The following is a 26,066-nucleotide window of genomic DNA, read 5'->3' on the forward strand; positions in this document are numbered from 1 at the left end:
ACTTCAAAATTAAGTTCAAGGTTATGGTCTGAGTGCAGGTAGATGGGACTAGGGGGAAATAATTGTTCAGCACGGACTTATAGGGCCGAGATGGCCTGTTTCTGTGCTGTAATTGTTATATGGGAATGCGACTCTTTCTGTCGTATCCCCCCTTCTCTGCCTCCGTCTGCGCTGAGGCCTAATGGCGGAGCTGGCAGCCTCCAACCTGCGACCGACCTCGAGGCTCCGGAGGCAGAGCCAGCCAGGACTCACCAACGCGAGGCTGGCCGTCTTCGAGCTGTGGCAGCGTTCGGGTGCTCCAGTGGCAGCGGCACGACTCTGGGCTGAGACGGCGCTCCGGTGAGGGCGGCCCGGCGCGGGGCTGAGGCGGTGCTCCGGTGGCTAATGCGGCCCGGCGCAGGGCTGAGACGGTGCTCCGGTAGCTGAGGCGGCGTTCTGGCGGCGGCGACCTGAATCCGGGGCTTGGCTGCGGGCCAGTGGATGACATCGTCGGGAGCTCGCAGGTCACAGGCTGGTGCCTGTTTTCCGGAGCTCCCGCGGCAACAGCTGTGTCCACTGGACTGGAGGGCGGCAGCTTCGACCACCCCGGGCCGCGGAGCTTGAACTGGCCCGTTTGAGGAGCTCGGTGATGGACTGACTTACCATCGCCCGGTGGGGTAACAACATATCGCCTCAGTGCAGAGGGAGAATGAGGAGGGAAGAGACAGTAACCCTAAGATTTTTGCCTCCATCACAGTGCCTGGTGAACTCACTGTGGTGGATGTTAATTTGTGTTTATTGTGTGTTTGTTGTTTATTATTATATGTATGGCTGCAGGCAATGACATTTCGTTCAGACCGAAAGGTCTGAATGACAAATAAAGGATCTAAGTCTAAGTCTAAGTAGCCGTGTGGAATGAGCTTCCAGTGGAAGTGGTGGAGGCAGGTTCGATTTTATCATTTAAAAATAAATTGGATAGGTATATGGACGGGAAAGGAATGGAGGGTTATGGTCTGAGTGCAGGTAGATGGGACTTGGGGAAAATAAGTGTTCGGCACGGACTTGAAGGGCCGAGATGGCCTGTTTTCCGTGCTGTAATAATTATATGGTTATGTGGATGACCCCATGAACTTGTTTCAACATTCAACTTCCTGCTCTTTTTTATCAATGATTTCTGCTACAACCCACAGTTCGACCTTGCGAATTACCCAGCCATTTCCTGGTATGTGGGGGGAGTCTAGGTAGCAACTATCCTCGTGGTGTAGGAAGGAACTGCAGATGCTGGCTTATACCGAAGATAGATGCAAAGTGCTGGAGTAAATCAGCGGGTCAGGCAACATTTCTGGAATAAAAGGACAGTTGACGTTTTGGGTCGGGACCCTACTTTTAACAGTCTGGACCCGAAACATTACCTCTCCCTTCTCTCCGGAGATGCTGCCAGACCCGCTGAGTTACTCCAGCACTTTGTGTCTATCTTTGGTATAAACCAGCATCTGCAGTTCCTTTCTACACATTAGACTTGAGGCATAGGTTTTGTCTTTTTGCATTATTATTGTTTCTTGGTTTTTATTTGTATGTGTGTGTATATTTAAGGTAGACACAAAATGCTGTAGTAACTCAGCAGGTGAGGCAGCATCTCTGGAGTGAAGGAATGGGAGACGTTTCAGGTCAGGACCCTTCTTCAGATATATGCATATATATATACATATATACACACACTGAACTGTTTTTTCTCGTTTATTATATTATTTACAGTGTATTATGTTTACATACTCTGTTGTGCTGCTGCAAATAAGAATTGCAAAACTGGTTGTTATTATTATCATGTATACTGGTGACAGACAGAAGAAGGGCCATGACCTGAAACGTCACCTGATTACACCAGCACTTTGTTTCTATCTTTGGTAAAAACTTGCATCTGCAGTTCCTTTCTACCCTACTAAGCTGGTTGCTACATAGATCCACCCTACATATCATGAAATGGCTGGATAATGAGGTTAGGCAGAGGTTCACTTGAACCTCCTCCAATCTCATCTGTATTTGTTGTTCAATGTGTGGACTCTTATACATCGGCGAGACCAAACGTAGACTGGGCGATCGTTTTGCTGAACACCTGGACCTACCTAATCTCCTAATTGCAAAACACTTTAATTCCCTCTCCCATTCCCACACTGACCTCTCTGTCCTGGGCCTCCACTGTCAGAGCGAGGCCCAACACAATTGGAGGAACAGCACCTCGTATTTCGCTTGGGCAGCTTACACCCCAGCGGTATGAATATTGACTTCTCTAACTTCAAATAACCCTTGAATCCCTTCCCTCTCCATCCCCAACCCAAGTCATTGTACCAGCTCCAAAGTTGTTTTGTTGAGTCTCATTGTCTGTATTTCGTTTTCACCTCAGCTAACAATGGCCTGTTTCCTTTATCATCATTACCTTTTTGCATATCTTTCAAAAAATCCCTCTGATGGTGGGGAGGTCAGAGCCGATGATGGACTGGGCAGCGTTCACCACTTTTTGCATTTGTTTCTGCTCCTGGACGTTCAAGTTGCCGAACCAGGCCACGATGCAGCCAATCAGTATGCTCTCTACTGTGCACCTGTAGAAGTTCAAGAGAATCCTCTCTGACATACCGAATCTCCGTAATCTTCTCAGAAAGTAGAGGCGTTGATGTACTTTATTTATGATTGCATCAGTGTGCTGGGTCCAGGAAAGATCGGCGGAAATATGCACGCCCAGGAATTTGAAGTTTTTGACTCTCTCCACCATCTTCCCATTGATAGAAACAGGATTGTGGGTCCTCATCCTTTCTCTTCCAAAGTCCACAATCAGCTGCAGGTGATTCAGCCCACACCACTCAACAAAGTCATTGACTACACCTCTGCATTCAGCTTCCCTCCCCTCACTGATGCAGCCCACAATTGCAGAGTCATCTGAGAACTTCTGCAAGTGGCAGGAATCTGAGTTATATCTGAAGTCCGAGGTGTAGATAGTGAACAGGAAGGGAGAGAGGACTGCCCCCTGTGAGGCCCCTGTATTGTTCTCTATCATGTCCAAGCCCCAGTTCTGTAGCCTGACATACTGTGGTCATCTAGTCAGGTAGTTGGAGATCCAGGACATCAATGGAGCATCCACCCGCATCTTCATCAGTTTGCTCCCTAACAGTGCAGGTATTCTTATAGAAGTTTCTTATAGAAACTTACAAAATTCTTAAGGGGTTGGACAGGCTAGATGCAGGAAGATTGTTCCCGATGTTGGGGAAGTCCAGAACAAGGGGTCACAGTTTAAGGATAAGGGGGAAATCTTTTAGGACCGAGATGAGAAAAATATTTTTCACACAGAGAGTTGTGAATCTCTGGAATTCTCTGCCACAGAAGGTAGTTGAGGCCAGTTCATTGGCTATTTTTAAGAGGGAGTTAGATGTGGCCCTTGTGGCTAAAGGGATCAGGGGGTATGGAGAGAAGGCAGGTACAGGATACTGAGTTGGATGATCAGCCATGATCATATTGAATGGCGGTGCAGGCTCGAAGGGCCGAATGGCCTACTCCTGCACCTATTTTCTATGTTTCTATTATCAGAATGCTCTGACAATGGGTGTAAGTCACAGACAGATGGATGTGCCGGCTCTGGAGAGGGTCCAGAGGAGGTTTACGAGAATCCCAGGAATGAGTGGGTTAACATATGATGAGCATTTGTCTGCACTGGGCCTGTACTCGCTTGAGTTTAGAAGAATGAGGGGGGACCTCATTGAAATGTACAGAATAGTGAAAGGCCTGGATAGCGTTGGTGTGGAGAGGATGTTTCCATTAGTGGGAGAGTCTAGGACTAGAGGTCATAGCCTCAGAATTAAAGAACGCTCCTTTAGGAAGGAGATGAGGAGGAATTTCATTCATCAGAGGGTGGTGAATCTGGAATTCTCTGCCTCAGAGGGCGGTGAAGGCAGGTTCTCTGGATGCTTTCAAGAGAGAGCTAGAAAGGGCTCTTAAAAATAGCGGTCAGGGGATATGGGGAGAAGGCAGGAACTGATTGAGGATGATCAGCCATGATCACATTGAATGGCGGTGCTGGCTCGAAGGGCCGAATAGCCTACTCCTGCACCTATAGTCTATTGTCTATTGATGGGCCGAACTGTCTAATTCTCCTCCTGCCCCCTTTTTCCTTTTGGTACAGAAATGTCACTTTACCATTCCTCCCCATTCTCCTTTTCCCATTTCTGGTTTTATTTGTCTGCAGTAAAAAATACTGTTTTAAAATCATTGGAAAATAGTTCGAAATAATTAGGTTTAGTCGGCGCGGACTTGGTGGGCCGAAAGGCCTGTTTCCGCACAGTATCTCTAAACTAAACCTAAACTAAATTAATTTACATTAATCTTATATTGTACACACAACTGAATCCTACATTGGTAAATGTAAATTGTCGGATACAGATAAAAACGATTCCTAATTATTACAGTTTAAATCAAACTCATTAAACAAGTGTGCCAGTTACTAGTCAACTGAACACGACAGGCTACAAATTGCTCTATATTTAACCACATTGTAAATGTACCAGGGAGATGATGTTCTCTTGAAACAATGGTACCCAGAACAGTCTGACAATTTTTCTTGCATCCTGTCATCAGGGGATTCATTCTTAAAGCAACATTACTCTCTAATCACAAGAAGAGGACTTCTTATATTCAGCTCATCTGAATCTGTAAAGAAGGGCTTCTTGGATTATATCAACTTTAAGTTCTTGCAAAGGACAAATGCAAAAGCGTGCTGGAATGGATGCAGTTGTGTATCTATCTGGTGCAGAAGTTTGGTTGCTGCAATCCCGGGAAAAGGTCTTTATATAGGCACAGTAGTGCAGTGGTAGAGTTGCTGCCTTACAGCGCCAGAGACCCGGGTTCCATCCCGACCACGGGTGCTGTCTGTTCGGAGTTTGTACGTGACCCGTGTGGGTTTTCTCTGGGGCCAATTAACCAACAAGCTGTACATCTTTGGAGTGTGGGAGGAAACCGGAGATCCCGGTAGAGCCACTGCTTCACGCTGCCAGAGACCCAGATTCGATCCTGACCTCGGTTGCCGTTCCTTGAGGTGTTTTTACGTTCTCCCCTTGACCGCGTGGGTTTCCACCCGCATTCCAAAGACGTGTGGGTTTGTAGGTTAATTGCCTTCTGTAAATTATCCCCAGTGTGTGGGGAGTGGATTGTTTTCTCTGGAACTGAGGTTACGGGGAGACTTGGTAGAAATATATAAAACTAGGAGAGGCATAGATAGGGTAGAGAGTCAGAACCTTTTCCCCAGGGTGGAAGTGTTCAACACTAGAGGGCGTAGCTATACGGTGAGAGGGGCAAGGTTTGATGGAGATGTGCGGGGCAAATCTTTTACACAGAGGGTGGTGAGTGCCTGGAACGCATTGCTAGTGGTGGTGGTGAAAGCAGATATTATAGTGGCATTTAAGAGGCTTTTGGATAGGCACATGGAAGTGCAGGGAATAGAGGGATTATGGATTATATACAGGCAGATGAGACTTGCTGATCTCATTTTAGTCAATGGGTGGTGAATCTGTGGAATAATTTGCCACAGAAGTGGAGGCCAAGTCAATTGATATTTTTAAGGCAGAGATAGATAAATTCTTGATTAGTATGGGTGTCAGAGGTTATGGGGAGAAGGCAGGAGAATGGTGTTAGGAGGGAGAGATAGATCAGCCATGAATGAATGGCAGAGTGACTTGATGGGGCAAATGGCCTAATTCTACTCCTTTTCATTTGACCTTATGACCTTAACCTGTTATTATATTTGACACAAACATTGTGGGCTGAGGGGGCCTGTTCCATTGCTGTACTGTTCTCCTGTACGTTTTCTAAACCCTTTATTCTAACGCAACTCCTCTCTCCATTGATGCTGCCTGACCTGCTGACTATCTCCAGCGCTTGGTGTACTATTTGGGGTGGGGGGGGGAGGGGTCATTTTTGGACTGCCATTTTTGTTTCTGACAGGCTGCTGGGTACTAGAGGCTTTTTACTTTCAATATTATCGGCTTAAAACATAATCTGATGAAAATAAAGACTTGAAGGGGTTTGTCATGTCATGCTTGCTTGTCAAGGGAGGGATGAAGGCTTTTTATCTCTGTTCAGCTTGCTGTAGGCGACGAGTGAGATCATCAATTCGGACGTCTTTCAGGCACAGAAGCTGCTCGAGGCGGCGAATTTTCACCTGAAGAATCTGAAAGATCATTTAGTTTAGTTTAGAGATACAGCACGGAATGGCTGCATGGTAACTCAAATATCACTGTACCTTGACCTTAATTGGTGCATGTGACAATAAATGTGAACTTGAAATTTATTGTCACATGCACCAATTAAGGTCAAGTAAATGGGAACTTGAACTTGAAACAGGTCATTTGGCCAACCGAGTCCACCGCCGATCCCCACACATTAACACTATCCTAAACATGCTAGTTACCATTTACACTTCTACCAAGCCAATTAACCTACAAATCTGTACGTCTTTGGAGTGGGGAGGAAACCGAAGGTGTCGGAGAAAACCCACGCAGGTCACAGGGAGAAAGTACAAGCAGCACCCGTAGTCAAGATCCAACCTGGGTCTCTGGCGCTGTAAGGCAGTAGCTCTACTACTGTGCCGCTAGACTCAGGCGATGCTTAAAACCAATCATTGACATCATGCTCAGACCTTGAGATATATATCTGTAATGGCAGAGCTCTGAGGAGTGTTGTAGAGCAGAGGGATCTAGGAGTGCAGGTACATAGTTCCTTCAATGTGAGTTGCAGGTAGATGGGTGGTCAATATGGCACATTGGCCTTCATCAGTCAGAGTATGGAGTATGTGTTCAAAAGGGAACTGCAGATGCTGGAATATCGAAGGTACACAAAATTGCTGGAGGAACTCAGCGGGTGCAGCAGCATCTATGGAGCGAAGGAAATAGGCGACGTTTCGGGCCGAAACCCTTCTTCAGACTGATGGGGGGTGGGGAAAGAAAGAAGGAAAAAGGGAGGAGGAGGAGCCCGGGGGCGGGCGGATGGGAGGGTGGGAGGAGACAGCTAGAGGGTGAAGGAAGGGGAGGGGACAGCACAGGCTAGCCAAATTGGGGGAATTCAATGTTGATGCCATAAGGGCGCAAGGACCCCAGACGGAATATGAGGTGCTGTTCCTCTTCTGTACGTCTTTGGAGTGGGGAGCTGTATTTCATCCGCCGGAAGATCCACCTCTTAAATAAAAAATTCCTGGCCTACCTTAATTCCACCAAGGACCTTAAATTATCCCGACTCCAGGCCGCTCCCGACGCCTACACTCCGCGACTCGACCGCCCGCAGACTCCGGGCCCCAACTCTGGCCCGCATCGCATCGCCTGCCCGAGTCCCGCGACACCCGCCATCTTGGCCACGAGGAGCGACTTCCATACTCACCGGGACGCCGCCTTCACCGACCTCTACATCGATGCCGCCGCCGACCCTCACCTGCCTACCGATGACGCCCAGCCTCGCAGCTTCAACGGTAACTCGGACTTTCTCCCCCTCGCCGATTCCTCCGACATCACCACCCGACCCGACAACGCCGCCGGACCGGGGCTATCTCAACATGGCCGCCGCTACGCACCCGATTCATCTCGCCGCCGACCCGCCGACCATCCGCCCACCGGGACCACCCACGCATCGCCCGCGGACCCCGACTCAACCACCACTGCACTCCGACCATCGGGTCCGGTGACCCGCGCCGCTGGACTCCGACCATCGGGTCCGTTGACCCGCGCCGCTGGACTCCGACCATCGGGTCCGTTGACCCGCGCCACTCCACCCCCCTCCAGCAACCCACAGCCGTCGCCTTACCTGGAGCCTGGACTCTGCACTGGGCCTGCAGCCTTCACGCTGCTTACTCCCACTCTCCTCGATTTAATTCCACCGGGTCCTAGCGCCCGTCTGCCCAGCCGTGCTAACCTCAGTGGCTGCTCCACTGACCCTCCCCCATCCCCCCCCAACCATGGCACACCCGCTCTTCCCCACCCACCTTACAGCCCTCTCTCCCCCCCACCCCCTGACCACCCTCCACCCCTCCAACACCCACAACCCCGTACCCAGTCTACCCACCTGCCTTCCTCTGGCCCCAACTCCCACCCCTGCCGGTTGTTCACCATCCCCCCCGACCTCCCCCCCTCCCCCTCTCCCCCACCCAACGGTCTGTCCTCAGCAGAGGTCTCACCTTTGTCCCCCTCCGTCCCCATCTCAATGAGTTCCGCGCCCACCATGACTTGGAGAGCTTCTACCGTCGTCTCCGCCTCACAGCGCACTTCCATGGGAAGGAGTCCTCGCCCCCTAATGATGACCCCTTTTCCCGTCTCCAACGCACCCCCTCCTCGTGGAACCCCCCTCAGAAAGTCCCGGCTCTGGAACTCTTCATTCAGAACTGCCGCCGCGACGTCAACCGCCTCAACTTCTCCACTCCCCTGTCTCACTCCAATCTTTCCCCCTCTGAACGCACTGCCATCGAATCTCTCCGCAAAAACCCAGACTGGGTCATCAAACCAGCCGACAAGGGAGGTGCCGTGGTAGTCTGGCGCGTCGATCTCTACAAAGCTGAGGCCACGCGCCAACTCTCGGACACCTCCGCCTACTTACCCTTGGACCATGACCCCACTGACGAGCACCAGGCCACCATTTCTAGCACCATCACCGACTTCATCAATTCCCACGCCCTACCTGACCAAGCCTCCAAACTCATCGTTCCCCAGCCCCGCACGGCCCGTTTTTACCTTCTCCCCAAAATCCACAAACCCGGCTCTCCCGGCAGAGCCATTGTCTCTGCGTGTTCGTGCCCCACCGAACTCATCTCCACATACCTTGACTCCATCCTATCCCCCTTGGTCAAATCCCTCCCCACCTTTGTTCTAGACACCTCAGACACTCTCCGCCGCCTCCACGCATTCCACTCTCTGGGCCCTCACCCCCTCATCTTCACCATGGATGTCCGGTCACTCTACACCTCCATCCCCCACCAGGACGGCCTCAAAGCCCTCCGGTTCTTCCTCGACCAGAGGAGCAACCTTTACCCAGCCACTGACACTCTCCTCCGCTTAGCGGAGTTGGTCCTCACCCTCAATAACTTTACATTTGACTCCTCCCATTTCCTCCAAACACAAGGCGTAGCTATGGGCACACGCATGGGCCCCAGCTACGCCTGCCTCTTTGTCGGGTACGTTGAACAATCCTTGTTCGATGCGTACCAGGGCCCCATCCCCGACCTCTACCTCCGCTACATTGATGACTGCTTTGGTGCCACCTCCTGCACCCACACACAACTGACTGACTTCATCCACTTCACCACCAACTTCCATCCGGCACTCCAATACACCTGGACGATTTCCGACACTTCCCTACCATTCCTTGACCTCACCATCTCCATCGCAGGGGACAAACTCCTGACCGACATACATTATAAACCCACTGACTCACATGGCTATCTGGACTACACGTCTTCCCACCCTGCCCCCTGCAAAGACTCCATCCCCTACTCCCAATTCCTCCGCCTACGCCGCATCTGTTCCCAGGATGAGACATTTCATACCAGGGCATCGGAAATGTCCTCGTTCTTCAGGGAACGGGGATTCCCCTCCGCCACCATAGATGAGGCTCACACCAGGGTCTCATCCATACCCCGCAACACTGCTCTCTCTCCCCATCCCCGCACACGCAACAAGGGCAGAGTCCCTCTGGTCCTCACCTTTCACCCCACCAGCCGGCAAATACAACACATAATCCTCCGCCATTTCCGCCACCTCCAACGTGACCCCACCACTCGCCACATCTTCCCATCTCCCCCCATGTCTGCCTTCCGCAAAGACCGCTCCCTCCGCAACTCCCTTGACAATTCTTCCCTTCCCTCCCGCACCACCCCCTCCCCGGGCACTTTCCGTTGCAACCGCAAGAAATGCAACACCTGTCCCTTCACCTCCCCCCTCGACTCCATTCAAGGTCCCAAGCAGTCGTTCCAGGTGCGACAAAGGTTCACCTGTATCTCCTCCAACCTCATCTACTGCATCCGCTGCTCTAGATGTCAGCTAATTTACATCGGTGAGACCAAGCGGAGGTTGGGCGACCGTTTCGCCGAACACCTCCGCTCAGTCCGCCTTAACCTACTTGACCTCCCGGTGGCTCAGCACTTCAACTCCCCCTCCCATTCCCAATCCGACCTCTCTGTCCTGGGTCTCCTCCATTGCCAGAGTGAGCAACAGCGGAAATTGGAGGAACAGCACCTCATATTCCGTCTGGGGTCCTTGCGCCCTTATGGCATCAACATTGAATTCCCCCAATTTGGCTAGCCTGTGCTGTCCCCTCCCCTTCCTTCACCCTCTAGCTGTCTCCTCCCACCCTCCCATCCGCCCGCCCCCGGGCTCCTCCTCCTCCCTTTTTCCTTCTTTCTTTCCCCACCCCCCATCAGTCTGAAGAAGGGTTTCGGCCCGAAACGTCGCCTATTTCCTTCGCTCCATAGATGCTGCTGCACCCGCTGAGTTCCTCCAGCAATTTTGTGTACCCTAGAGTATGGAGTATAGTAGTTGGGAGGCCATGTTGCAGTTGTATAAGATGCAGGTGAGGTGAACACAACTGAGTATTGTGTTCAGTGCTGGGCACAGTGTTATAGGAAAGATGTTGACAAGTTTGAAAGGGTGCAGAGAAGATTTACGAGGATATTGCCTGGACTTGAGGGTCTGAACCATAGCGAGAAGTTAAGTAGGCTGGGACTCTATTCCTTGGTGTGCAGGAGGATAAGTGGTGATCTTATAGAGGTGTATAAAATCATGAGAGGAATAGATTGGGTAGAGGCACAGAGTCTCTTGCCTAGGGGAATTGAGAACCAGAGGACATAGGTTTAAGGTGAAGGGAAAAAGATTTAATAGGAATCCGAGGGGAACTTTTTCGCACAAAGGGTGGTGGGTGTATAGAACAAGATGCCAGAGGAGGTAGTTGAAGGCAGGGATTATCGCAACATTTGAGAAACAGTTAGACAGGTTTGGAAAGGACAGATTTGGAGGGATATGCACCAAACGCCGGCAGGTGGGGACTAATGTAGTTGGGACATGTTGTCCGGTGTGGGGAATTTGGGTCAAAGGGCCTGCTTCCAAGCTGTTCCAGGTGTCAGAGGTTCTGGGGAGAAGGCAGGAGAATGGTATTGCAAGGGAAAGCTAGATCAGTCATGATTTAAGTGGCAGAGTAGACTTGATGGACCGAATGGCCTCATTCTGCTCCGAGAACCGATGAACTTCCATGTTACCATATTTAGCATACTACTTTATTTCCTGGAAGGGGAGCCCGCTGAGCCGACCCCTGCTCATCCCCCGAAGACCAGACACCTGGGAGAATGGAGAAGGATGGAGGATACATTGTGTTCAGGTAATTACCTGTGTTCAGGTAATTGTGACTAGGTTGACTGTAAATGAAACGCCTCTTCTTTTGTCCCTACCTGGACGGTTTCTCGAAAAGCCAGCAGTGCTTGTTCTTTCTCCTCCATCAGAATCCTGACCTCTGGGCTCAGCTGTGCATAGCTGGACTGTGCCTTTGTGTGGCTGCAAGTAAAGAGAAAATCTTTATCAGCTAATGAATGTTGCAGAACTCAGACAAGACATTCCACAGACAGGTCCAAATACATTTACCAGTCGCAAAACACCAAGTGTCAGAGCAACTCGGCTGCTCAGGCACCATCTGTGGAGGGACACAGAAGGAACTACAGATGCTGGAATCTTGCATTGAACACAAAGTACAGATGCTCCCTGACTTCGAGTCATGGTGTTGTGGTGTCATACTGCATGGAAAGAGGCCCTTCGGCCCAACTTGCCCAGACTGATCAACAGAGAGCAATGCTGAACTACTAACCACCTCTGATGTCCCTTGGACTATCCTTGACCAGACTTTGCTGGCTTCACCTTGCACTAAAGGTTATTCCCTTATCATGTATCTATACACTGTAAATGGATTGATTGTAATTATGTATTGTATTTCTGCTGACTGTATAGCACGCAACAAAAAGCTTTTCACTGTACCTCGGTACAGTTAGATTTAGCTCTAAGGGCTAAGGGAATCAAAGCATCTGGGGAAAAAGCAGAAAAGGGCTACTGATTTTGGATGATCACCCATGATCATATTGAATGGCAATGATGGCTCAAAGGGCTAAATGGCCCATTCCTGCACCTATTTTTCATGTTTCTATGGTACACGTAACAATAAACTAAACTGAACACTACAGGAGTCCCACCTGCCTGCGTTTGGCCCATCTCTATAATGCTAAACTCTTCCTATTGTTTGTGTTTGTACCGACGATGTGTCAATCTACTTTTCCTACCTTCTTCCAAACACTAGGCCAGAGCCTTCCCATTTTCACATATCCTACTCACATGTTTCTTGTCGAGGTGATAAATATCTTCCCGTAGCATTCCCACCTAATCTCCAAACTTAATAATCATTTAAAGTTATAAAAACAGCCTGAAAACTCAACCATTTCATTAAAAAAATCCCAGTGACTTCACAATGCACTCGCAAGGCAGGACGGGACACTCCGAGAGGGAGGGGCACTCCAGTGCTCACGGTGAATGAGGAGTGACGGCATCTGCTGGCGCCCGACGCCCGGCGGGGGATGTGTGCTGGAGCTGGAGTATAGGCTGAGCCTGGGGACTGGGCCTGGGCTGGAGCTGGAGTGAAGGCTGAGCCTGGGGCGTGGGATGGGGCCGTGACCAGGGCCGAGAATGAAGCCGCCGCTGGAACCAAGGACGAGCCCGGGTCCGGGGTCAGGGACGAGCCCGGAGATGAAGTCGGTGCCTGGATTGGAGCCCAAGCGACGGCCGAACTGATGGCTGGAGTCTACAGCCAGGGCTGGGCCGAGTAAAAAAAACAGGCCGCGTTTCAGGCCCTGGTGCTGCTCTATGACCTGGGTAGGTAGAGAGGGAGGGAATGGACGCGAGGGGAGGAGGGTGAGGGAAATGAGGAGGAGGGAGATGGGGGTGTGTGGAGGAGGGAGATGGGGAGGGAGGAGTTGCCCCCTCTCTATCTACCCTCACTCCCACCCTCTCTACCGCCCTCCCACTCTACCCTCTTCCTCTCCCTCCCTCGCCCTCTCCCTCTCTACCCTCCTACCCCTCCACGCTGCCCTCTCCCTCTACCCCTGTACCTGTCTCTACACTCCTCCCTCCCTGCCCCTCTCCCTCTCTACCCTCCCTCTCTACTCCCTCCCCCTCCCTCTCTACGCCCCTCCCCCTCCCTCTCTGCCCCTTCCCTCTCTACCCCCCAACCTCTCTACCCCCCCAACCTCTCTAGAGATTGATGAGGGAGGGTGGAGGAGCGGCTTGCATTGGGGGAACTTTAATTGATAACTAGACTAAGTGGGACCCGTTGGGTCCCAGCATCAGACGGGAGGGCTGGTCACCAACAAAATATTCCACCTCTCCACCAATTCCAATATTGCTCGCCAGTGGGGGAGGGCTGCCTGTTGTGCTAGATTGGGTGTTCCGGGCCGAAGGTACTGGTTTCCAGAAGGCTAGTATAGACGTTGTGGGCCAAATGGATTCTTGGGCTGGCATCCAACTCTTGCAACAATTTTAAAAGCCAAGCCAAGGCAAACAATTGGGCTGCAGCCACCCAACAACCAAAATTCATTTTGTGAACACAAACTTTTAAAAAAGGCGAGGCAAACAATTGGGCTGCAGCCACCCGACAACCAAAATTCATTTTGTGAACACAAACTTTTTAAAAAGGGGAGGCAAACAATTGGGCTGCAGCCACTTTACAGCCGCATCGAGGGGACTCACCGTGGAGTGGAACGTGCGTTCAGTTTTATTTAGCAGCTCAGAGAGCCATGACCCTCTCGCTTCCTGGGTCTGGCAGAGACTGAGTGAGGCACTACACTTCCTGGATTTATAGTCCCTTCCCCTTTTATTTTTAAACATTAATATCTCTCTGATTTTTCATCGATGGGAAAAATCCTCTGGTCCCGGAAGGCGGAGGGGAGCTCTGAGCGAGGGGGCCAAAAATGACAGCCGTTGGTGGTGGCGTTCTCTCGGAAATCGCAGCACAGTGGGCCAAAAGCGGTCAAGATCAGATTTTTAGTAATATAGATGTGTATCAGGGTTTTGCAGAAGGAGCTGGGTACTGCTGCAATTGACAATAGACAATAGGTGCAGGAGTAGGCCATTTGGCCCTTCGAGCCAGCACCGCCATTCGATGTGATCATGGCTGATCATCCCTAGTCCGAGTGCAGAAATCGGGCCCGCCAGAAATCGGGCCAGACATCGCCACAACATCAAACTTCCAGGTGTCAATCCAGGCTCAAAGCTCATCCACCTTTCTTACATTGCTCCTAGCATTAAAATATACACATTTAAGAAACCCACCACCTCTTATTCTCTGTTTATTATCTTTTTCTTCTTTCTCCCTTACATGTGTCTGAATGCTTCCCTTCTCTGCCTCCTGCCTCACACACTGTCTACTAGCTTTCTCTATTTGAGTCCTTCCCCCCGACCGTTCTAGTTTAAAGTCTCCCCAGTAGCCTTTGCAAATCTCCCCGCCAGGATAATGGTCCCCCTCGGGTTCAAGTGCAACCCGTCCTTTTTGTACAGGTCACACCTTCCCCAAAAGAGGTCCCGATGATCCAGAAACTTGAATCCATGCTCTCTGCACCAGTCCCTCAGCCACGCATTTATCCTCCACCTCACTCCTACTCTCACTGACGCGTGGCACAGGCAGGAATCCTGAGATTGTTACTTTTGCGGTCCTTCTCCTTTACTCTCCTCCTAATGCGGCTTTTTTCACGGGGCGACTTGACGCAAGATGTAACCAGAGTGAAGTGGTCGTGGTCTAGCACGATATCACACGATATAACGGGGGGTAGATAAAGAGTTCCCACGGTACTCGGCATTTCTGTTATTTGTGCGAGTGACTTGTCCGTCTCCCGAGCTTTCCCGTTAAATCTTGAATGAACATTGTGAAGTGTTGTTAAATCATCACATGGCACAAATGATGTCACTTTTTTTTCACATACTATAAATATCCTCCCTTGGTTGAATTGGCTCATTTGGAGACATGTTTTACTGTGTATGTGGGAGACACAGATGGACTGAGCACAGTACCTCGGTCTTACTGTGTGTGGGAGAGGGGGAGAAAGAGACGTACACTCACAGAGGCAGAGTCTCTCAGTCTGTGTAAGAGGGAGGGAGGGAGAGAGAGAGAGAGGCACACACAAGGTGGATGTGAAATCTCACCTGCCTGTTTCAGTGACAGACACCCGCCGCCAGTAAATGAAGACTGTAAAACTGGGACCCTGGTTCTGGACTCCCCCAACATCGGGAACATTCTTCCTGCATCTAGCCTGTCCAATCCCGTAGATACTGATTAGACCAGTATCTATTTATTTACTTTATTGATGATTTCAATTAAATATTGGGAACATCAGGCCGCAAACGTTATTTCTTGAGTTAGTGCTGGACTTTGACTCGACCTTCCTAGTTAGCCGGCGCCTGAGACTGAGCCAAGCAATGTCCAGACCTGACTTCAACACAAAGTGATGGAGGAACTCAAAGGGTCAGGCTCGTCCAACGCTCTGTGTTTTGCTCGTGATTCCTGCATCTGCAGTTCCTCGTGTCTACAGACCATAGTTGCCACTTGACTCCGAGATGACCATCACAGAGCATGCGGAAGATAGACACGAAATGCTGGAGTAACACAGCGGGACGGGCAGCATCTCTGGAGACCCTTCTTCAGAGTCTCGTCCCGAAACGTCATCCATTCCTTTTATCCAGATGCTGCCCGTCCAGTATTTTATGTCTGTCTCCAGTATTACTGTGTCTATCATCGGCGCAAACCAACATCTACAGTTCTTCCCGACACATTAGAGGATACCGTCTCGCCATCACTCTGATTACCCGCTTCATTTCCATAACGTTGCCACCTCTATTTACTTTGCTTACTGAAGCCTGATCCTTGTCACACCCAGTGCTCTATCGCCCAGCCTCTCATCTTTCAATCGGGTTCGGCCAGGAAGGAACCGCAGATGCTGGATTAAACGAAGATAGACACAACATGTAGCTCAGCGGGACAAGCAGCATATCAGAAGGGTCTCGACCCTAAATGTCACCCATTCCTTCTCCCCAGAGATGCTGCCTGCCGTCGAGTTACTCCAGCATTCTCTTTAAACCGGCATCTGCTGTTCCTTCCGACACATGCACAAGAAATAGGCAGCTTTTCGGGCCGAAACTTTGCCTATTTCCTTCGTTCCATAGATGCTGCTGCACCCGCTGAGTTTCTCCAGCATTTGTGTGTGTGGGTGGGAGTTGGGGTGGGGGGGGATTCGAATCGGAACCCTTCTTCAGACATCCTAATCGGAATTGAGTCTGAAGATGTGTCTCGTCCCGAAACATCACCTATTTTTCTCCAGAGATGCTGCTTGACTCGCTGAGTTACTCCAGTTTTTTGTGTCTGTCTTCGATTTAAACCAGCATGTGCAGTTCACTCCTTACACGGGTCTCTGGAGAACATTGATTGGTAGCGTTCCGGTCCCTGCTTCGGAAAGGCATCGATCGCTAGTTGGCGAGGACTCCGAGCTGTATCTCTCAAAGAAGTACATGTGAAAAATTTCTCACGGACCCTATAAATGCGGGACCTTTCAGTAATGTCCCTTTTAAAGATTCTTGAATCTCATTAACATAACTCATGAATAAGTTGATGTCCATATGCGGATGCAAATCTTTATTTTTTAAATTCAATCCCACAGAAGACAATTTTTACTCACCTTCTGTCCCCTCTGTCCAGCTTCCGGGTTCACCGTTCGCAGGAGTTCCCACGGTAACCGCAAGAGTTATTACGGATATCGCACGGATATCGCACTGGCCACTACGTTCATATAATGTTGCAATGCTCAACCACAAGTGTACAAGTCACTCTTGGAGAAATTCAAACTTGCTTGAATTTTCTCCCGAGTCACAAAGTTACACGATTACCTGCCGTTAGCGCCACGGTGGTCCACGGTGGTCCACGAATGCCGTACTGTTATCGCACGAGGTTCCCACGATGTTAAACTCTGGTTAACTCTTGCGTCAAGTCGCCCCGTGAAAAAGCCCCATAACTCCCTAAATTCTCCTTTCAGGACCTCTTCTCTTTTTCTCTACCTATGTCATTGGTACCTATATGTACCACGACCCCGGACTCCTCTCCCTCCCATTTCAGGATATCTTGGACACGTTCAGACACATCCCGGACTCTGACACCAGGGAGGCAAACTACCATCCGGGTCTCCAGACTGCGTCCACAGAATCGCCTATCTGACTCCCTAACTATAGAGTCCCCTATTACTATTGCCCTCCCCTTCTTTTCCTTACCCTTCTGAGCAACAGGGCCGGTCTTTGTACCGGAGGCCCGGCCGCTGTTGCTACCCCCAGGTAGTCTGTCCCCCCCAACAGTACTCAAACACGAGTACTTATTGCCAAGGTGTACATACACCGGGGTACTCTCTGGTCCCTGCCTCGGCACCTTTCCCCTTCTAACCGTGACCCACTTGTCTGCCTCCCGTGGTCTAGGAGTGACCACCTCTCTATAACTCCGCTCTATGACCTCCTCACTCTCCCTGACCAGACAGAGGTCATCGAGCTGCTGCTCCAGGTTCCTAATATGGTCCCTTAGGATCCCCATCTCGACGCACCTGGCGCAGATGAGGACGTCTGGAAGGCTATGAGACTCCATGACTTCCCACATCTGACATCCAGAACAGTAAACTGCCCTGGCCCTCATTTTCCCCCCCTACCCGGGACACAATACAAAGTGCCGGAAGAAATCAGCAGGGATCTGACTCCCAATCAGCTGCTTCCTCTAGTCTGCTTCCACCAATCAGCGGTTTCCTCAAGCTCACTTATTTTGAAATGTGGAACGTTACAGATTGGGTTCTCCCCCCTCTCCAACGGCTCCTGGGCCTCTGTGTAACAAAGCCCGTTTTTAAACTCATCGCCCGGACTCTGCTCTTCCCGCTCCAACGACTCCTGGGCCTCTGAAAATTGGCTGAAAATACTTCAAAGCAACACTGAGAAGTGAATTGGGAGACGCGTCTATAATTAAAAATAGTGGGAGTAATGGGAATGGTAGTTACGGTGGTTTAAAAGTCCGTAATGGTTACGCTTTTGAAAGTCTGAAGAGATCTTTAATGCAGGCCCTAGCATTAGGAAGACCATTCTGTGATAGACCATTCCAACTCTACTGCATTCTTTCTGAGTGCTCAACTGCAGTCCTCACCCAAAAACATGATGATAAGCATAGACCAGTGGTTTACTATTCATCCAAACACGACCCAGTAGCAAGGGGTCACCCATTATGCACCCAGATACAGACAGCAATTATAATCATTTACAGTCTGCTGCAAACCTGACCTTACAGCAGGAAATAGGAGTACAGGTACACAACCTTTTATCCGAAAGCCTTGGGACCAGACACTTCTCAGATTTCGGAATTTTTCGGATTTCGGAATGGAAGATTTTTAGCGCAGATTTTAACGTTTTTTAGATAAAACATTACAGGGGACCGGTGGCTCAGTGGTAGAGTGCTCGGCTCATGGCCGCAAGGTCGCGAGTTTGCGCCTCGATCCCGGCACTTACTCGGTGAGGGAGGTAGCGCGGGGGCATGGAAAGTCTGGAGCGGCTGCCTCCTCCCCGGAGACCGGAGACCGGGGCACTCGTAGCCCCCAGGCCGCGCCAGTTGGAGCTCCGACCCGATCCCTGGCTCCGCGGCGCTCCAAATCCAGCGCCTCCTGCGGCCAGACGCCCGCAGCCCCATCTCCGCGATGTTGGGAGTCGGCGGCGGCCCAGCGCTGGGATACCAGCGGGGAGCAGGCAATGCCTTATCGGGTCGCCGTGCGATAAGCTCCGGAGCGCTGTGGCCGCCAACTCCCAACATCGGCTGGGGCTGATTGCGTCCGGCCGCGGGCGGCGCTGGATTTGCAGCGTCGCGGAGCCAGGGATCGAGTTCGCCGGGGTCGGAGCTCCAACCGGCGCGGCGTGCGGCCGGACGCCCACAGCCCCAGCTCCGCGATGTTGGGAGTCGGCGGCCACAGCGCTCTGGAGCTTACCGCACGGCGACCAGGTAGGGGACTAAGAATTAAAGTTTCACCCTCCCCCCCCCACCACATAAAAGACCTCCAAACTAACTGACTAACATTTAAGCAATGATTTACAGATGTTTAAGTAGCTACAGTAGTACAGACCTGGGTTGACCGTGGGTCGTTTCGGGTCAAGTTTGGCGCCAAACGCGAGCTTTGGTGTGCAGACGACATCCTGGAAAAAATGTCCGGTTTTCGGAGCTTTTCGGTTTCCGGAATTTCGGATAAAAGGTTGTGTACCTGTATACAATTCCCATTCAGTGGCAGCCTTGTTACGACAACGACAAACTCAGCATTTGACAATGGCTGGTCAAAATAAATATGAAATGTACTTATTGAACAATCCACAACTCCAATTTAAACACTGTACCACAATTAATCCGGCATCTTTCCTTATTTCACCTCCAGAGCAACAGTCAGACAAGGACATGACTGTTTGTTCATAATTTCGGAATGGGAGGGGGAGGCTGCTGGACTTGTAGAAAGGACAAATCAGACCCTGAAAACTAAATTAGCTAAATTGAAGGCGGAGACAGGAATTGGTTGGATCAAATTACTCCCCATAGCTTTATTTCAAATGTGTGTCACGCCTGCAGGGAAATCTAGACTGAGCCCAGCTGAAATTATTTATGGTAGACTTTTGAAACCCCCTTGGACCCAAAATGCAATTAAAGTTATAAGTTTCCATCATATGACTGCCGTGATGACCGATTACGATGGTAGGGAATTGAAGAATGCAGGTGAACAGAGGGATCTGGGAATAACTGTGCACAGTTCCCTGAAAGTGGAATCTCATGTAGATAGGGTGGTAAAGAAAGCTTTTGGTGTGCTGGCCTTTATAAATCAGAGCATTGAGTATAGAAGTTGGGATGTAATGTTAAAATTGTACATACGTTAGGCCAATTCTGGAGTATGGTGTACAATTTTGGTCGCCTAATTATAGGAAGGATGTCAACAAAATAGAGAGAGTACAGAGGAGATTTACTAGAATGTTGCCTGGGTTTCAGCAACTAAGTTACAGAGAAAGGTTGAACAAGTTAGGGCTTTATTCTTTGGAGCGCAGAAGGTTAAGGGGGGACTTGATAGAGTCTTTAAAATGATGAGAGGGATAGACAGAGTTGACGTGGATAAGCTTTTCCCACTGAGAGTAGGGAAGATTCAAACAAGGGGACATGACTTGAGAATTAAGGGACAGAGGTTTAGGGGTAACATGAGGGGGAACTTCTTTACTCAGAGAGTGGTGGCTGTGTGGAATGAGCTTCCAGTGAAGGTGGTGGAGGCAGGTTCGTTTTTATCATTTAAAAATAAATTGGATAGTTATATGGACGGGAAAGGAATGGAGGGTTATGGTCTGAGCGCAGGTATATGGGACTAGGGGAGAATACGTGTTCGGCACGGACCAGAAGGGTCGAGATGGCCTGTTTCCGTGCTGTAATTGTTATATGGTTATATGGTTACATTCTGGCCTTGACTCAGGCACTAAGAGATTTGCATTCTAGGGTGCGAGCAGCATATGGTGCATTGCCTCCGTTGGTCTCTTCTATCAAGGTGAAGCCTGATGACTATGTACTCATGAAGAATTGGGTAAGGAAAGGGTTGGAGGTTCGTTGGGAATTACCTTACCAAGTTCTCCTGACAACTCCAACAGCAGTGAAGGTAGAAGGGAGAAATGCATGGGTACATCTTCATCACGGCAAGAGTATTAGTGAGAGAGTATGCTGCTAACTTGTTTTATCAAGAAATCTTTCAGGTAACATCATACTCATCGAGGGTCAAGAATATATTCAACCAACAGGATGGACGAAGAGGATTCGTGCCCATGCAAACTCGGGAAATAAAGACTCATCAGTCAGAAGTCAGAGAACTATGCCCATGAAAACACGAGAAGTGACTTAGAGTTCTGACAAATTACATCACCATTAATAGAGCAGGAAGCATGTCATCTATTTTGTATTATTGGTTATCATAGTATGATAAAAGAGGGGAATGATAATATTAGGCATTTTAGGTGCCTGACAAAATGGAGGATTTCTGCCTTTGCAAAACCTGCTTGCCATCTTTTTTCAAAGGCTGTAAAGACCATGAGGATCATGGCTCCAGAATGCCTGTGGCCTGGGAGGAAGTTGAGTTTGGGGTGATGTCCAGATGTCCTTTAATTGTTAATATGTATGAGGATATATGGGTCCTGCTGCAAATGCCTGATCAGGATTGGTTGGGGAATGTTGGGTTATAATACTAATGTTAACTATGTTGCATGGTCTTTGCACCGCTATTTGTGATTGGTCAAGGAGAGGGGCCTTGCCCAATTGTTTACATTACCTGTTAAAATGTTTCTTTGCTTATGGGAACTGTAGAAACAATGTTATGGGATATTCTGTGATTGGGTTAGGGAACTGTCAATTAATGTATTGTATGATCTTTATTTATGATTGTCTTGTAGGGGTATCCACCATCCCCCCCCCATGCATTTTGCGCCAATAAATAAAGATCATACAATACATCAATTGACAGTTCCCTATAGTATAAGCGATATAGTATAAAAGAGGGGAGAGCACATGAGAGTATGTCGATTTTCTGGGGTAGCATTTGGGACCGTGCTAACCATCTGGAGGTGTCAATTCGCACAAGGCTGAAGGGCATATAGGGAGTGTGTTTGTGTTCGGAAAATAACGTTAGTTGATCCAGTGCTTGACTCAGTGTTTTACTGAACCAGACTAACGGGGTGAGATTAGGACCGGAATTACACACCCACCACACTTTGTGTAAAAAAGATACCCTTCAGATTCCTTTTAAACCTTTCCCCTTTCACTTTACACCTATGTCCTCTGGTTCTTGATTCCCTACACTGGGCAAGAGACTCGGTGCGCCTACCCGATCTATTCCTTTCATGATTTTGTACACCTCTATAAGACCACCCTTCAAACTCCTGCGCTCCAAGGATTAGTGTCAGCCTGCTCAACCTCTCCCTATAGCTCAGGCCTGGCAACATCCTCGTAAATCTTCTCTGTACCCTTTTTCAACTTAACATATTTCCGATAACATGGTGCCCAGAACTGAACACAATATTCTAAATGCGGTCTCACAAATGTCTTATACAACAGCAACATGACATCCCAACTTCTATACTCAATACTGTGATGAAGGCCAATGTGCCATAAGCCTTTTTCACCACTTCACCTTCGTGGAACTATATACATGTACTCCTAGTTCCCTCTGTTTTGCATTACTTCCCAAAGCCCTACTGTTCACTGTATAGGTCTTGCCCATGTGAGACATTCCAAAATGCAACATCTCACATTTATCTGTGAGAAAATCCGTTAACCATTCCTCAGCCCACCTGGCAATCCGACCAAGATCCTGCTGCAATTTTTGACACGTAAGGGTTACGTCCCACGGACCGCTGTGTAAGTCGGTTGTCACATATGTCAGAAATGGAAGTTAGGAGTATGAGGGGTGATCTTATAGAGGCAGGGCTGCCAACTCTCATGCTTTTAGCGTGAGAATCACGCCCTCAAGCAAACTCTCACGCCCTCACGCTGATCAGAAATTTCTCACGCTCGTTGGTGAGAAATTCTGTGATCAACGAAAATTTCAAAACTCGGATAAACTGCATGGTCCGCGGGTGTTGGAGAGCCGGGGCTGAGGGAGGGATTGGAGCAGAACCAGCGGCGGGAACAGATGCGGGGAGTCGGGACTGGCGAGTGTTTGCCGGGCTGCGAGTGTTTGCGGGGCTGACGGGTCGCTCGCTGCAGCTCCGGCCATGGAGCACTCCGGACAGTGCAAGTCCCGGGCCGCGGAGCCGGCGGAAGCGTTGCGCCGCTGCCGTGAGAGTCTCTGTGCCGAAGGGACAGACTCTCAAAGGGAGGTGGAGAGAGAGGGGGAATGAGCCAGGGAGACAGGGGAAGAGAGAGAGAGAGGGGGGTGAGAGGAGAGAGAGCGGAGAGACAGAGGGGGAGTGAATGGAGAGGGAGAGGGGGGAGTGAGGTGGGAGAGGGGGGAAGAGAGAGAGGGGTGAGAGGGAAGAGAGAGAGGGTGGAGAGGGTAGGAGAGAATGGGAGAGAGGGGGAAGAGAGAGGTGGTAAAAGAGAGAGGGGGAAGAGGGAGAGAGGGGGAAAGAGAGAAATGGGAGAAAGAGAGATGAGGGGGGGAAAGGGAAAGATGAGATAGAGAGAGGAGAAAGAGAGGGCCAGGGGGAGAGTGAGGTGGGAGGGAGAAATGGGGGAGAGAGAGAGAGGGGGGGAGAGAGAGAGAGGTGAGAGGAGATACAAAGAGAGAGGAGAGAGAGGGGTGTGGAGATGGAGAGGGAGAGAGAGGGGTGGAGAGAGAGGGAGAGAGAGGGGGAGAGAGGGGGGAGAGAGGGAGAGATAGAGAGAGAGGGGGAGAGAGAGAAGAAAGGAGAGAGAGAGAGAGAGTTAGGGGGAAGAGGGGAGGGGGGAAGAGAGAGAAGAAAGGGGACGAGAGTGAGGTGGGAGGGAGAGAGGGGGAGAGAGTGGAGAGAGGGGGAGAGAGATGAGAGAGAGGGAGGATGAGAGAGGAGGGGAGAGAGAGGGTGAGGAGAGACAGGAGAGGGGGTTGAGAGGAGAGAGAGCGGAAGAGAGAGAGGGGAGAGAGAGAGAGAGGGATGAGAGTGAGGTGGTAGGGGAGAGAAAGAGAGGAGAGAGAAGGGAGGGAGAGAGAGGGGGACAGAGAGAAGGGAGAGGGGGATAGAGAGGCAGGGCTGCCAACTCTCATGCATTGAGCATGAGAATCACGCATTTCACCAAATGCTCACGCTGATCACAAATTTCTCTCGCTCTGCTGTGAGAAATTCTGTGACCAACGAAAATTTCAAAACTCATATCAACTACATGGGTCGCGGGTGCTGGAAGCAGAAGCAGAAGCAGCGGCGAGGACAGATGCGGACGGGGAGCGGGGCTGGCGAGTGTTTGCCGGGCTGGCGAGTCGCTCACTGCAGCTCCGGCCATGGAGCAGCCTCAGTGCAAGAGTCCCGGGCCGTCGGATGCGTCGAAGCGTTGCGCCTCTGCCGTGAGAGTCTCTGTGCCGAATTCGCCCAGGTGACCGGCATGGATCAGGCTGCGGCTCAGTTCATCCTGGAGGACAACCTGTGGCTCCTGGAAGTAAGTACCAAGCATGGGGTAGAAACGGTGGAAGATCGTGGACTTCAAATGGGGGTGGTTGGTGAAAGCATCCTGCTTGCCTGCTAGATTTTCACTTACTGTAAATGCAGGAAAAATGTTCCCGATGTTGGGAGCGTTCAGACCCATGGGTCACAGTTTAAAAATAAAGGGGGGGCCAGTTAGGACTGAGATGAGAACAAACTTTCTTCACGCAGAGAGTTGTGAATCTGTGGAATTCTCTGCCACTGGTGGCCGACTAGGAAAAGGGGAGATGCAGCGAGACCTGGGTGTCATGGTACACCAGTCATTGAAAGTGGGCATGCAGGTGCAGCAGGCAGTGAAGAAAGCGAATGGTATGTTAGCTTTCATAGCAAAAGGATTTGAGTATAGGAGCAGGGAGGTTCTACTGCAGTTGTACAGGGTCTTGGTGAGACCACACCTGGAGTATTGCGTACAGTTTTGGTCTCCAAATCTGAGGAAGGACATTATTGCCATAGAGGGAGTGCAGAGAAGGTTCACCAGACTGATTCCTGGGATGTCAGGACTGTCTTATGAAGAAAGACTGGATAGACTTGGTTTATACTCTCTAGAATTTAGGAGATTGAGAGGGGATCTAATAGAAACTTACAAAATTCTTAAGGGGTTGGACAGGCTAGATGCAGGAAGATTGCTCCCGATGTTGGGGAAGTCCAGGACAAGGGGTCACAGCTTAAGGATAAGGGGGAAATCCTTTAAAACCGAGATGAGAAGATCTTTTTCACACAGAGAGTGGTGAATCTCTGGAACTCCCTGCCACAGAGGGTAGTCGAGGCCAGTTCATTGGCTATATTTAAGAGGGAGTTAGATGTGGCCCTTGTGGCTAAGGGGATCAGAGGGTATGGAGAGAAGTCAGGTACGGGATACTGAGTTGGATGATCAGCCATGATCATATTGAATGGCGGTGCAGGCTCGAAGGACCGAATGGCCTACTCCTGCACCTAATTTCTATGTTTCTAAGAAGGCAGTGCAGGCCAATTCACTGGATGTTTTCAAGAGAGAGTTACATTTAGTTCTTGGGGCTAATGACATCAAGGGATATGGGGGAAAAACAGGAAAGAGGTACTGATTTTAGATGAATAGCCTTGATCAAATTGAATGGCAGTGCTGGCTCGAAGGGCCGATGGCCTATTCCTGCACCTATTTTCTATGTTTCTATGCTTGAGTATATGGCAACAAAACTCGATCACTTGTTTTTGAAGCATTCATGCATGGTGGAGGTATAATGTAGTCATAGAGTGATAGTGTGAAACCAGGCCCTTCGGCGCAACTTGCCCACACATGCCAACATGTCCCAGCTACGCTACCTGCTTTTGGTCCATACCTCCAAACCTGTCCTATCCATGTATCAGTCTAACTTTTTCTTAAATGTTGGGATGGTCCCTGCCTCAATTACCTCCTATGGCAGCTTGTTCCATACACCCATCACCCTTTGTGTGGATAAAGTTACCCCTTAAAAAGTGACCTCTTAAAAATACTTCAGACAAAAAACATTGAAATCATACTTCTACAGTGCACTAAACATGATTTTAATATATCAAATTTCAAAAAGTTGCTACCCTGGGAGGGGAGACACCCTTCTTCCACACCCTCTCCCCACTCGGTTGCTCCACTCCCTCACTGGGTACCCCCAAGGCCAGTGATCAGTGATCGCATAGCCTCCCCCCTTTCAAAAACTCTCCAATCCAATTTAAAGCATATATATTGCATTCAAGTGTAAGTTAAAAGACTCGCTACAGTATACACCATATTGCACAATTTCAAGCTGAAAAATGCAAATGTTCCGTACCAATGGGAGGGGGACACCCTCCTCCCCCCGG

The 26,066-nt window shown here is 49.9% G+C and overlaps 1 protein-coding gene across 2 annotated transcripts in view; it reads right to left on the minus strand.

Annotated features, from left to right (window-relative positions):
* Window positions 1-5,868: 5,868 nt before the first annotated feature.
* The window catches only part of spef1 (sperm flagellar 1), a 95,739-nt gene continuing 75,541 nt past the window's right edge, over window positions 5,869-26,066 (minus strand). For both annotated transcript variants that reach the window (XM_033035684.1, XM_033035675.1), the window contains exons 6-7: window positions 11,435-11,537; window positions 5,869-6,187 (exon numbers count right to left, since the gene is read on the minus strand). In XM_033035684.1, coding sequence (XP_032891575.1) covers window positions 6,086-6,187; window positions 11,435-11,537 — 205 coding nt within the window. In that variant the 3' untranslated portion in view covers window positions 5,869-6,085. The remainder of the gene's footprint in view (window positions 6,188-11,434; window positions 11,538-26,066) is intronic.

The sequence above is a fragment of the Amblyraja radiata genome, chromosome 1, assembly GCF_010909765.2.
Source record: "Amblyraja radiata isolate CabotCenter1 chromosome 1, sAmbRad1.1.pri, whole genome shotgun sequence".
Lineage (NCBI taxonomy): Eukaryota > Metazoa > Chordata > Chondrichthyes > Rajiformes > Rajidae > Amblyraja > Amblyraja radiata.